This window comes from Carcharhinus amblyrhynchos, chromosome 29, assembly GCF_965287045.1.
Source record: "Carcharhinus amblyrhynchos chromosome 29, sCarAmb.v2.hapA, whole genome shotgun sequence".
Lineage (NCBI taxonomy): Eukaryota > Metazoa > Chordata > Chondrichthyes > Carcharhiniformes > Carcharhinidae > Carcharhinus > Carcharhinus amblyrhynchos.
The window spans coordinates 12,314,651-12,327,660 of record NC_137352.1 but is presented as its reverse complement, the minus strand read 5'-3'; the positions used below and the strand labels follow the sequence as shown (position 1 = coordinate 12,327,660).

At 42.9% G+C, this 13,010-nt stretch overlaps 1 protein-coding gene across 4 annotated transcripts in view; it reads right to left on the bottom strand.

Moving 5' to 3' along the window:
• LOC145359855 (dixin-like) overlaps positions 1–13,010 on the bottom strand; it is a 130,091-nt gene that overhangs the window by 33,783 nt on the left and 83,298 nt on the right. For all 4 annotated transcript variants that reach the window (XM_080214677.1, XM_080214675.1, XM_080214676.1 and 1 more), the window contains 2 exons: positions 4,183–4,292; positions 359–510 (listed from right to left, as the gene is read on the bottom strand). In XM_080214677.1, the coding sequence (XP_080070803.1) occupies positions 359–510; positions 4,183–4,292 (262 nt within the window). The remainder of the gene's footprint in view (positions 1–358; positions 511–4,182; positions 4,293–13,010) is intronic.

Sequence of the window (13,010 nt, the reverse complement as noted above, 5' to 3'; positions counted from 1 at the left end):
ACTAACATACACATTCCGGGACACTAACAATCAATTTAGCATGGCCAGTCAACCTAACATGCACATCTTTGGACTGCGGGAGGAAACTGGAGCTCCCTGAGGAAACCCATGCAGACACAGAGAGAACATGCAAACTCCACACAGACGGTGACCCAAGCCAGGAATCAAACCCAGTTCCCTGATGCTGTGAGGTAGTAGTGCTAACCACTGTGTCGCCCCCATATCTTGCTGTAACAAGATATGCAATGATTATATTTTTAGTCACTATTTTTGCCATCAATAACCATAAATCATTCCAGAGCTGTAATAACTAGATAGCGTTTTTTTTAGAAAAAGGGAGCTAAATAAAACTTCATACTTGTAAGATGGAAATCATCTTTCTGGCTTCTTCCATCTCCTTCCCCAGCTGGTCTTGTTGGTCCAGTAATTGATCCTCCCAAAGGCTTTGTTTGTCGTTCACTTGGGATTTTCCAGAATTCATGGACATCCACGCAGATTGAATGTTGTCTTCTGTTGGGCGGAAATGTTTTAAGAGAATATTTTTGCAATCTCAGCTGTTGAAATGAAGATCCTTCACTTGAAAATATTAGTGCATCCTAAAATGTTTTTAAAACAGTGATTTTCCAGGAACACATTGAGTTAAATTTTCCTGTTCTTTCCCAATTAAAATCCAGACTCAAAGTAATTTCCACTCAAGTCTCTGGAGGCCGACCACAAAACAAGTAATTACCAGTTAAAGTATAGCTTTATTTTAGATTATGGGCTTGGATTGGATCAGTGCTAAATAGCTCTATATCAGATATTCATAGTTAAGTACAGCAGAGTATGGATGTGCAAAGCATTCAATGTTTAACTCATATTCTACGTGTCCTGTGTGTTTTTAATACTACAATAATTGGCTGTTGTACTCAAAGGGAACCATTTTCATCATCACCCTAACATAATGAAGCATAGAGCCATAGAAGTGGTATAGCATAGAAGGGGGCCATGGCCCATCTTGTCCATGCCAACCCAAAGACACCCAAATGCCCTTTCTAATCCTATCTTTCTGCTCATGGCCCATAGCCTGCAACTTACGTCAGTGAAGGTGCAGTTCCAGGTACTTTTTGAAACGAGTTTAGGGTCTCTGCCTCCTCCACCAACTCAGGCAGCGAATTCCAGACACCCACAACCCTCTGTGTAAAAAAGCTTTTCCTCATGTCCTCTCTAATCCTTCTGCCACTTAGAATGAATCTTTGACCCCTGGTTTCCTCTGCCAAGGGGAACAGGTTCCTCCTATCTTCTCTCTTCCCTACCCTTCATAATTTTGTCCACCTCACTCATATCACTCCTCAGCCTTCTCTACTCCAAGGAAAACAACCCCAATCTCTCCTCGCAGCTACAATTTGCCCATCCTGGCAACATTCAAGGAAATTTTCTCTGCACTCTCTTCTGAATGCACTGTCATCCTGCTGAAAGCAGGTTAAGACTTCAGAGAACTTAAATATCACTTCTGAACTTATCAGGTGGGACTCTCTGGCTGCGTTTGCACCAAAATGGGAGAATCCCGTCCGGGGTCAATGGACATTTGTCTGGTCTGCCCTCCACCCCGCTACAATTCCTGTGGCGGGTGGGACAGAACTCCCCCCCATCATTTTTTGTTTGCATGTATATTGGTCCTTCAATTAACACCAATACATGTAACTAGGCATTTATCTCATTCCTGTTTTGATCCACATATCAGCTGCTGCATTCTCCACCCTCCATTAACTATGATGTGAAGATGCTGGCGTTGGAGTAGGGTGGGCACAGTAAGAAATCCCACAACACCAGGTTAAAGTCCAACAGGTTTATTTGGAATCATGAGCTTTTAGAGCACTGCTCCTTCATGAGCTGAATCCATTAACTATGAAACACTTTATAGCTTCTTGAGGTTGTGAGAGGCATTATGTAAATGGAAGTTCATTTCTTTTCTCCTCTAACCCCCCTGCTCTTCCCAAATGCTTTCTACAGTGCTTAGTTTATTTTGTCACCCTTAATTTCAAACGTCCGTGAATCTTGTGCCCACAGACAAGCATGGCTGAATCATCAGCTCTTCAACTGTCCACTTCTAGCTACCAAATATATTCTAATTTGATTTGATTGCCCATATGCAGAACTGCAGGTGACCATTTCATGTGAAGTATGCATATACAAATGATACATACACAGAATGTATACACAGTGCAGAAACAGGCCATTAGGGCCATCGAGCCTGCTCCGACAACATTCCCACCCAGAACCCATTCCCACAACCCCATGTATTTACCCTGCTAATCCCTCGACACTAAGGGGTAATTTACCATGACCAATCCACCTAACCCGCATATCTTTGGAGTGTGGGCAGAAACCGGAGCACCTGGAGGAAACCCATGCAGACACGGGGAGAACATGCAGACTCCGCACAGACAGTGACCTGGGGCCAGAATTGAACCCTGGTCCCTGGCGCTGTGAGGTAGCAGTGCTAACTACTGTGCCATCGCGCATACATTAAAAGGTATTTTCAGCTTCTTAAATTTCAGGTATAAAGTGTTTTATGTATTGTATTTGCATCACAAAGACTAATCATGTAAAGTTGTTTATGCAAGCGATATTAGCCAAGCAATCAGTCAGGTTCAGTTTCAGAAGAATGAACAACGTCTTATTTGCCGCCACGTGGACTTGTTGCTGGCCCCGGCTATTCATATATTTAGGGAACTTCTTTCCACTAATTCCGAGGAGATTTGCAAGTCTAGACTCATTTATTTTTAATGATGGTAAATTTTGCATTTGATTACAAAATAATGTCGTCCATTTTTACAAACATCCCAAGAACATTCTGAATGAGCGAGTTATTTATCTACAGTACAGCATGGGCTGAATTTTATGGCCTTGTCACAGAGGGAGTGGGGGTGGAAAATGCAGTAAACAATATAAGACTCCACTGACTTTGACAGGAGTGGAAATTCTCACCGGCGGCAACTTCCACCCCATGACTTAAAATGAGCAGAATAGAATGAAAGGATTGAAGAAATCCATACTCTCATCTGGCTTGCAACCACAAGATTATAATCATAGAATTTGACAGTACTGTTGGATGCCTGTGCCAGCATTCTGAAAGCTATCCACTTCAGTTCCTTTCTCCTAACTGTCCATCATACCCTTTTTAATTTTTCTTTTTCAATGTTAGGGGCGATATTGAGTCCGCACTCTCCGTCCGCAGCAATGGTGCCATGGGCTCAAAAATCCAGATAGCGCAATTCGCACTGGCGAGTTTCTGGGTTTTGATTATACCAGCCCCTTGCCGACGGAGTGGAGTGAAACATACCGTGGGACCGCAGAAAGCTCTTAATACCTTAGCAAGCACTCTGTCCAGGACTTTCCCCTTCACCGGATATTCAGTCGGTGCCTGCATGACATTATGCAGCTGCTATTTACAACAGTTTCACCTAGATGTAAGCAGCACGGTGGCACAGTGATTAGTCGTGCTGTCTCACAGCTTCAGGGACCGGGGTTCAATTCCAGCCTTGGGTGACTGTTTGTTTGTGTGGAGTTTGCACATTTTCCTTGTATTTGCATGGCTTTCCTCTGGTTTCCTCCCACAGGTCAAAAATGTACAGGTTAGGTAGATTGGCCGTGCTAAATTGCCCCTTAGTGTCCCAAGATGTGCAAGTTTGATGGATTAGCCATGGGAAATGCGTGGGGTTATGGGAATAGGGCAGGGATGAGGGCCTGGGAACGACCATTTGTCAGAGAGTCTGTGTAGACTCGATGGGCTGAATGGCCTCTTCTACACTGTAGGGATTCTATGATTCTATGTGGAAACCTCATGAGTGGGTTGGCATCACGGCTAAACCTAAATCCATCCTCTAATTGCAGCACCTCACGATCATCTCAATTAACATTGTGTAACAGGTTTATATTTTTTGACTTTGCCCTTTTTATCAATTACAGCTTGGATTTTGATCATCTATGTTATACAGCATCCAAATTCAAATGAAAAATTCATCCAAACAGCAATGTAAAATAGGCAATATCCCATAAGTTACATATTACACATCAGGCCTGATATTCTGTTCCAACCGACCTCAATAGAACTGATTATCAGCAACAGTATATGGCCAGTGGCCAACGCAAGACCATTTTATCATAAGTATTAGCTTGCAAGTTAAAGGTTTAACTTACCAGGCCTGGATTCCCATTCCACTTTTTGGGAAGTCAATTCCAGTGTTTCATCCAGTTGACTTGTAACAGACTCTGGCTTTGCGCTGTTTGTTGGACTCTCTGAACTCACACTGAAAAACAAAGGTCAAAGCTCTTCAAGACACTATTCACTGCTGTTGACCAATGTGGAAAAAATACATCATAATCCAGTAGAATAAATAAAATGTTCACTGGATTTAGTCACGTATGCAATAAGAAACAGGATTTCAATATTAATTAAGTGTATCAAAGTACAACAACAGTGAATCTCTCGCGCTTTTCCCATTGTTGAGGCCAATGTAAGACGTTAAATTAAGATCTCCAAGACTAATGGCACCTACTCTCTGCTCAATTTCATAACAATATTGAAACTATGGAGCTACTTCCTGGTGAATCATAGAATCACTACAGTATAGAAGAAGGTCATTTGGCCCATCGAATCTGTACCGACCGCAATCCCACCCAGGCCCTTTCCCCATGACTCCACACATTTACTCTGCTAATCCCTCTGACACCAGGGTCAATTTAGCATGGCCAATCAACATAGCCCGCACATCTTAGGAGTGTGGGAGGAAACAGGAGCACCTGGAGGAAACCCACGCAGACACATGCGAAGGTAAAGGCAAGCTCCAAGACAGAATATCCAGACATCTGTTGTGTCAGCTCAAACTCTTTTGGCAGAACCTTGTGGACCATAGCCTGTGCCGCAGGCTCTCTCTCACTCTCTTTGGCATCGGAAGTCCTACCCACTGGTCAATGGTAGGGGTTGCTTGTGGGACAGCCAGCCAAGGCCTCAGATCTGTGAGGACCCCACTGGGGTGGACGGGTTGTTACAGGAATGGTCGATCAGGCACAAGTCACCACCCCACTGCCCCCAACTGCATGGTGATCCCATCTGCCACTGAATTAATATTGGAAACAGCAGGATAAGGTCCACAAAGCATGGTGGCACTGTGGTTAACACGGCTACCTCACAGCACCAGGGATTCAGGTTCAATTCCAGCCTCGGGTGACTGGGTGGAGTTTGCACATTCTCCCCATGTCTCCATGGGTTTCCTCCAGGTGCTCCTGTTTCCTCCCACAGTCCAAAAATGTGTGGGTTGGGTTAATTGACCATGATAAATTGCCGTAAGGTGTCAGGAAAATTAACAGAGTAAATACATGGGGTCACAGGGATAGGACCTAGGTGGGATTGTTGTTGGTGCAGGCTTGATGGGCCGAATGGCCTCCTTTTACATTGTAGGGATTCTATGATATATTGTTCCTGAATGTTATTTAGCACTAATGTTACTGAACTACTAATAAAAGGCCTGAACTAACAATGTAGAGAGCAGAATATCACAATGACAGCTTGAAGAATATAATTTGGCATTTTTTTGAAAAACATTTTTTAAAAAGGTGGTATCTGTAAAAGTAACAATGAAACTGTTGGCCTGAATTTTATTGGTTCATTAATGTCTTTTACAGATGGAAACTTGTCGTCCTTACCTGATCTGGCTTGTATATGACTAAATCAACGTCCTTCACCAACACTGCTGACTCTTAACTGCCCTCTGAATTAGCCTAAATAGCTACTTGGTTATACGGAACGAAAGTGGCTCAAAAAGAACACCAACTATGGTGGCACAGTGGTTAGCACTGCTGCCTCACAGCACCACGGACCTGGGTTCAATTCCCGGCTTGGGCCACTGGCTACGCGGATCTGCACGTTCTCCCCGTGGGTTTCTTCCGGGTGCTCTGATTTCCTCCCACAATCCGAAAGACATGTTGGTTAAGTGTATTAGCCATGCCCGAATAGGAGCCCGAGTGTGGTGACTCAGGGATTTTCACAGTAACTTCATTGCAGTGTTAATATAAGCCTACTTGTGAAACTAATAAACAAATAACCACCTTATTTCCAATGCAATTAGGGATTGGTAATAAATGACAGCTTTACCAGCATGGTACAGAATTTTTTCTTACTATCAACTATTTTAAGTCCGGCAACTTGTGATATTGCATAAGCACTTCTAGTTACTCGCTACGATCGGCGGTTCTTTAAGACTTTCCATAGACACTTGGCTCACAAAGGAAACACCCCTCTGTGCCAGGATTCTGTGGAAACATTTTGCAGTAAAAACTGCAATGTTACAAGGTGGCTTTCTCTTCAGTACCGGACAACATGGTTTAGGTTCCTTGGCGGTGAATTCAGACAGAAGAAATTTTAAAAAGGTTAAAGTTCGCTTTTGTTTTATCGACAGTTTTAAAATAAAAACTTTAGTTTTCCTACTTTCCACTGATTTTGGAGTTAAAAAGTAATTTAATCATTGCTCTTTGGAGAAAATGCAAGCCTTGGACTTTTTACAAGCTTAAAAAGAATGTAGCCAAGGAGGGTAGTATGCTCAGGGCTACAATTCTCCACACTGAAACTTCCCCACAATGATTGTTGATGGGGACAGGGTAACATTTATTATTGAGGTTCTCAGGCACGTACTGTGTAATGAGCAAGTTTGTGGGTTGATTGATTTCTTCTCATTCAGGCCCTCTTGTGTTCTTACACATTGATATGGAAAATTGAAGGGCAAGTCAACTGATGCCTGTGCTAGTTATCCCTCAAGGGCCAGTAATCGAGTCATCAGAATAAATAATATTCATGTCAGAACCCGTAGAAAGGCATATTGTTTGAAAGTGAAGTGCCTAAAACAAAGTAGAAAAGAAATAAATGGTGAAGAAAGGAAAGGGAGAAAAAAAGATTTGCAAAACATCTGTTTCAAATTTAGTGATGGAAATTAGAGGTAGCAGGCTGGGCTCAAGATATATACATATATATATATATATATATAAACACATTTTTTTTCAAAATACTTTTGGTAACAATGAAATGGGATTTGGAATTGTATCAATGATTAAAAGCACAATTGCCATTTGTGTGGAGTTGATTTTCTTGCCATTTCCTACAGAATTCAAATTTTTCTCAAAAGAAAGAAAATGCTAAAAAGTGGACAAAATATAACAACACTTTAATTTTAATTTAAATCTCTTGTAATTCTCCACGCTGTCCCTTTGTTTCCATGCCAACTTCTTTATTTGGGAGGTGTGACCCTGTAAACGTCTCACTGGATACAGACTATGACATTCCTTCTTAATGTTCCTGTGCGATGTGGGAAAAGGAATTATCCTCTCACGCAGAGCTTCCTGACAAAAAGCAAAAGTTGGAAACTTCTCTAAATCATTAACATACTGAAACAACTTCCAAACAGAATGAAATTTGATGCTTTTTCTCCCCTAAGTTGAGAATTCAATTCTTGCTTCCACATTTCAACCCATTAGCAACTGCCTTATAATTCTCTGGTTGTTTTCATGTTTCCACATTGGACAGGATAGCTGACAATATCTAATTGAAGCGCTCAGGAAAACAATCCCTTTGAGGTTCCCCATATTTATGTAGCTAAAACAGCATCCTTTATCCCAGCAACAACACTGCAGATCCACAAAGGTTCTGCTGCCAGGATAAGGATGTGATTTTTACAATGTAAACGTGTGGAGTTGGAATGGGCAGTGGCACAGAAGACACATGGTGAAAGAGAAAATATAGGAAATGCACAGCAGACAGCATCTGAAATAAGAATCTGAAATGAGTCTCCTGTAATACATCAGAGCTAAACTTGAAGGATGTTTCTGAACCTGAATCTTGATTTGTACCAATGAGTAGGTTAGAAAATCTTGCACCTAATCCAGAAAGATTCTGGAAAGAACAGAAAAAAGATAGTTGGCAAAAAATCTCCATCATTGTTTGCGGCTGGGATTCCTCGGTGCCGCTGCAGTGAATGGAATTTTGTCTGAGCACCAAATTCTCCATTCTCGCTAGCATTGGGGCAGCCATGGATGGGATTGGAGAATCCCACCCAACGGGTGAAATTTTCCAATCTCATCCATGCTCACCCTGCTGCAAGTGAGAATTGGGAATTTAGTGTTCCAGCCAAAACTTCATTCATTTTCAGTGGCACTGGAGAATCCACAAATGAGGGTGGAGGTTTTGACCAATATCAAAAGATTCTCAAATAACAGAGCAAAATTCAAATTTCATTCTAGATCAGACTTGTGTTCTATTACATATGCTAATGATTTGGAGAAGTTTACCTGATTTATTCCCTGTTATAGAACAGAAAGATTATGTATGGAAGAGTATTCTCTTTTCCCATTTTACACAGATATAATGGGGATGAGAAAGAAAAATCAGCCATGATTGAATGGCAGAGCAAACTCAATGGGTCGTGTGGCCTAATTCTGCTCCTATATCTTATGGTCTTATGGATATAGTATGAATTTCTAGATTAATAGTCCAGCCATAATACCACTGGGCCATTGCCTTCCCCTAAGGTGGCACAGTGGTTAGCACCACTGCCTCACAGCACCAGGGACCCCCTGGTTCAATTCCCAGCTTGGCTCACTGTCTGGGTAGAGTTTGCACATTCTCTATGTGACTGCATGGGTTTCCTCCAGGTGCTCTGGTTTCCTCCCAGAGTCCAAAGATGTGCAGGTTAGGTGGATTGGCCATGCTAAATTGCCCCTTAGTGTCAGGGGGACTAACTAGGGTAAATGCATTGAACTAATATTTACTTCTAATCAGCTGTGGAGACCAGGATCAAAGACTGTTATTTCACCTTTAAGATCTGCAGTCAAATCCAACGGATCATATTAAATTGTCCTCTCCACTAGAAACTCAGTTTCAACTATGTTCTTAATCAGCACAAGACAACCAGATAACGTTACAGACAACCAGATAAATTTACAACGAAAAGTTAGATTGGTGTAGGAAATACCAGGCTAGTGAAGTAAAAAAAATGCTCTTAAGGCAAGGGTTATGGTATATTTCTGAGGCGGAGCAGAAGAAAGTTCATGTCGTGTTTGGGAGTTGCCAAAACAGATGAGGGGGATATACTTACTTTCTTGATGAGCCCAAATAAACTATATTGGAACCATCTATGAAATCAAGTGCAACAGAAAATATCATGGATGGCATTTGTAAAAGGAATGTTTTTAAACCTGCCAGCTGTGGGTTTCCTATGAGTGCTCCAGTTTCCTCCCACAGTCCAAAGATGTGCGGGTTAGGTTGATTGTCCATGCTAAAATTGCCCCTTAGTGTCCTGAGATGCATAGGTTAGAGGGATTAGCGGGTAAATGCGTGGGGTTATGGGGATAGGGCCTGGGTAGGATTGTTGTCAGTGCAGACTCGATGGGCCAAATGGGCTCTTTCTACACTGTAGGGTTTCTATGATTTTATGCTTGGTCAACTGCAGTGATGTAATTTCTTTATCAAGGAACCCAAGATGCAGCGTAGCTTTATTTTTATTAAAGAACGGCTGCTTGAGAAATAGATCAGAGACTATTGGCTTCTGGCCAACAGTTTGATGACGATGATGATGATGTATGGATTTTTTTTGAGCTGCAAAAAGCAGCTTACCAAAAGTTACTTTTACACGCAGTAACAAAACTCCTGAGGCCTAGCTGAAAATCTTTTGTGCTCCCGGCCTCCTCAGCAGCAGGAAAATCTGTCATGTTCAGTGACCCATTTAACAAATGCCTCAAGTCTTCAATGAACTAATCTGAGTATGTGTAGGTCTGGATACAAAATAGCAACCTTAGTCTGGCTGTCAGATCCCCTGCAGAGACCTTGCAGCGATAGATAAACACAGAAACAAGCCCAACGTAAAAATACTGGAGCCTATACCTCTGCAGAAACAATGACATTTTGAAATAAGGATAAAGGATCGCATTACACTCAACATTTAATTTTATGTGGAGAAAAGGAAACTACTCACAAAGGGTCCATTTTATTTATTTTTAATCCAGATTTTCCCTCCTGTCTCAATCATCCATTAGGTATCATGCACCCTGTGCCAGTCTGGTCAACACAGCAAGTATTCAAGCTGTTCCTTAGATTTTTGCCAAAGTAATCTTTGTAAGCAGCCACAAAATACAGTGGGGCATCTCGGGATAATTTATGTGAATTCTCATTCTGTGGAAGTTTCTATTTGATATAAAGCTTCAATCTTATGGAGGGGTGATTCTCCCATCCCACTGTGCTGATTTTGTAGCGCAGCGGGCTGGGAGATTTCAGCGGTGCCCAATGTGTGGGATCCGCGCTGGGCATCCAGCCCCAGGCACATCTCCCAGTGCCGGAAATCCGGCACTGTCAGCTCCACACTGGAAATCGACGCGGAGTTGTATTAGATATGCAGGGGGCAATTTGATTGCAATTTAAATAGCATTAGTGGGCTTGGAACTGAAGTCTCCAGGCTCGTTAGCCTCTCCCCTCCACCACTTGCTGGAGTGAAAGGGGGCAATCGAGGCCCCCTCCAGGTTCGGGTGCTGGGGTGGTGCCCCCTAGGCATTGACGCCTTGGCAGTGCCAGCCTGGACCCCTGGCACTGCCCAAGGGGCAAAGTGACAATGGCTGGGTGGACCTTGGTACTGCCCATCAGGCATCTGGCAGTGCTGTGGGCAGGGCATGATAGGGGATGATCAGTGGGAGTGAGAGGCCAGCGACGCCCAGGTCACTGGGGGATGGGGAGGCCAGCAATGTCTGGGTCACTGAGGGATGGGGAGGCTAGCAATGTCTGTTGGTGAGAGGGTGGGGAGGGGCGTGGGGGGGTTGGGGGTGAGTAGCCAGCAATCAGGCCAGCGATGTGCATGGGGGGGGTTGAGGCCAGGGCTTCCAATTTCAAATGCTGGGACACCTTGTTTAGCAATCTCCCAGAGATGTGCGCACGTGTGGTGGCCCACTCAGCGCACTTATTTCAGCCTCTTCAGCGGGAATAAGCCCCGCACATGGACTTCTAGATTGATTCACACCAGTGCTCTCTGCAGTGCACAGAGTGTGGGAAATTCATTTTGAAAACCCAGTGAAAAAATAGTGCGCTTTACTCCAGTTTTCACGTGAATTCGACACTTCAAATTTTTGGGGGGGAATCCCAGCCATTGTTTTCAATGAGACCAAAAAGAGAAATGTCCACTGCATTAACGTTAAGTTCACTGACTACGACATTCAAGATATGGGGGAAAGTTCACCAATATTTCACCCGGTTTTTGGGTGTGAAATCAATGTCAGAGGGGTGGATTTTGGATCATGAGTTCAATCGCCCCATCTCCACCCCTGAAGCATGTCAGCTGTAAAATTGGAAATTGATGGTCTCTCAGCGTGTACACCCCCGAAACAGGTTTAAGGGGCCTTATATCTTCCTCCTGGCTCCACAAACGTAATGCAGATTGCTGCAGGCCAGCACTTTGCCACCGTCCCACGTCTCTTCACGGCTGGCAAATAAGGCCTTGACCAGCAAGATGCACGAATGCCCCATTGGCAGCCATAGCCCGTTTCACTGAAACAAGGCTAGGTGCCCAATTTAGCCTGAGCATCTTGCTGCCATCGTAGAGCAGGCATTTAAAACATGCTGCTCATTTCCTGCTGGAAACCAAAGGGAGTCAAATTTCTCTCCTGTTGACTCAAAATCACACTCTAGAATAACTTTTGGCGATGTTGTATTAGCTGCCCATTGTGCGCCTCCCCTAATTTTTGTTTCCATATTGCGCCAAGTATCTGCTTAGGGATCAATGTGATGGTTCTCCAGGTTAAAGAGTTTATCTTCATGTATTGTTAATGCTTATATGAAAGTAGTCTGTTGGATATGAAGCATTGGAGGATTGCTATTGCCCATGAAATCAAATTAAAGTAAGGTTGTTTGAAAAGGGCTACAACTGAAGTAAAAGAAGGTTCTTTGAAGTTTCGCTGCATCTCATAAAATAGTTTCACATCCTAGTCACTATTTGCCTCTGGATATTTATTTCATGACAGTTTATATTATTCAATTAAATATTTAAAGATATTGTGCAAGCTCTAGCAGCAGAAAACTGAATTCACTAATTCAAGTACTATCTTTTTTGGTGGACTATCTGTTCACAGCAATGCATTTTCACCTTTATACCATACCATTGTTCAGCAGGCATTAAAAGTTTTCAGTGAGTTTGCTGAACGGAGCATTGTGTGAAAGAGTGCTCAATCAAGGTCAAGATTTGCAGTCCAGGGAGAAAAGGGAAAACAGAAGAGACTCTCCAACCAGTCAGTCAGAGGAAGTCATGTTTCACATTGACGCTGATTCTACGATTCAAATTGCCCTGTCTCTGTCTGATTGACAGATGAAAGACGACCATAGCGTGGGACTCAATGTGTGAATAAGCTGGAAAGCAATACATAAATAAGCAGATACTGCTTGCTTAGGGCGGCATGGTGACACAGTGGTTAGCATTGTTGCCACACAGCGTCGGGAACCCGGGTTTGATTCCTGGCTTGAGTCACTGTTTGTGCAGGGTCTGCATGTTCTCCCCATGTCTGCGTGGGTTTCCTCCTACAGTTTGAAAGACGTGCTGGTTAGGTGCATTGACCATGCTAAATTCTCCCTCAGTGTACCCGAACAGGCGCTGGAATGTGGCGACTAGGGGATTTTCATAGTAGCTTCATCGCAGTGCTAACGTAACCCTACTTGTGACACTAATAAATAAACTAAAATCTTTCAAACTTATGAATTTGGTAATAAAAATACTTAGCGGATTTTACCCCTTACGTCATGAGTCAGCTAGGTGAGTCACTCATAAAATATTCATCCTTTCCCACCATGTGGTATTCTATTCATGGACTGTTTAATAATGTTATGTTGTTTTTAGGGCATTGTTTTGAATTATCAATATGCAAAACAGTCCCTTCAAAAATGCATGAGACTGAGAAATAAAAAAATCTCATAAGTTGCCAAATGATGTGTACCTGTGCAAAAGAGACTG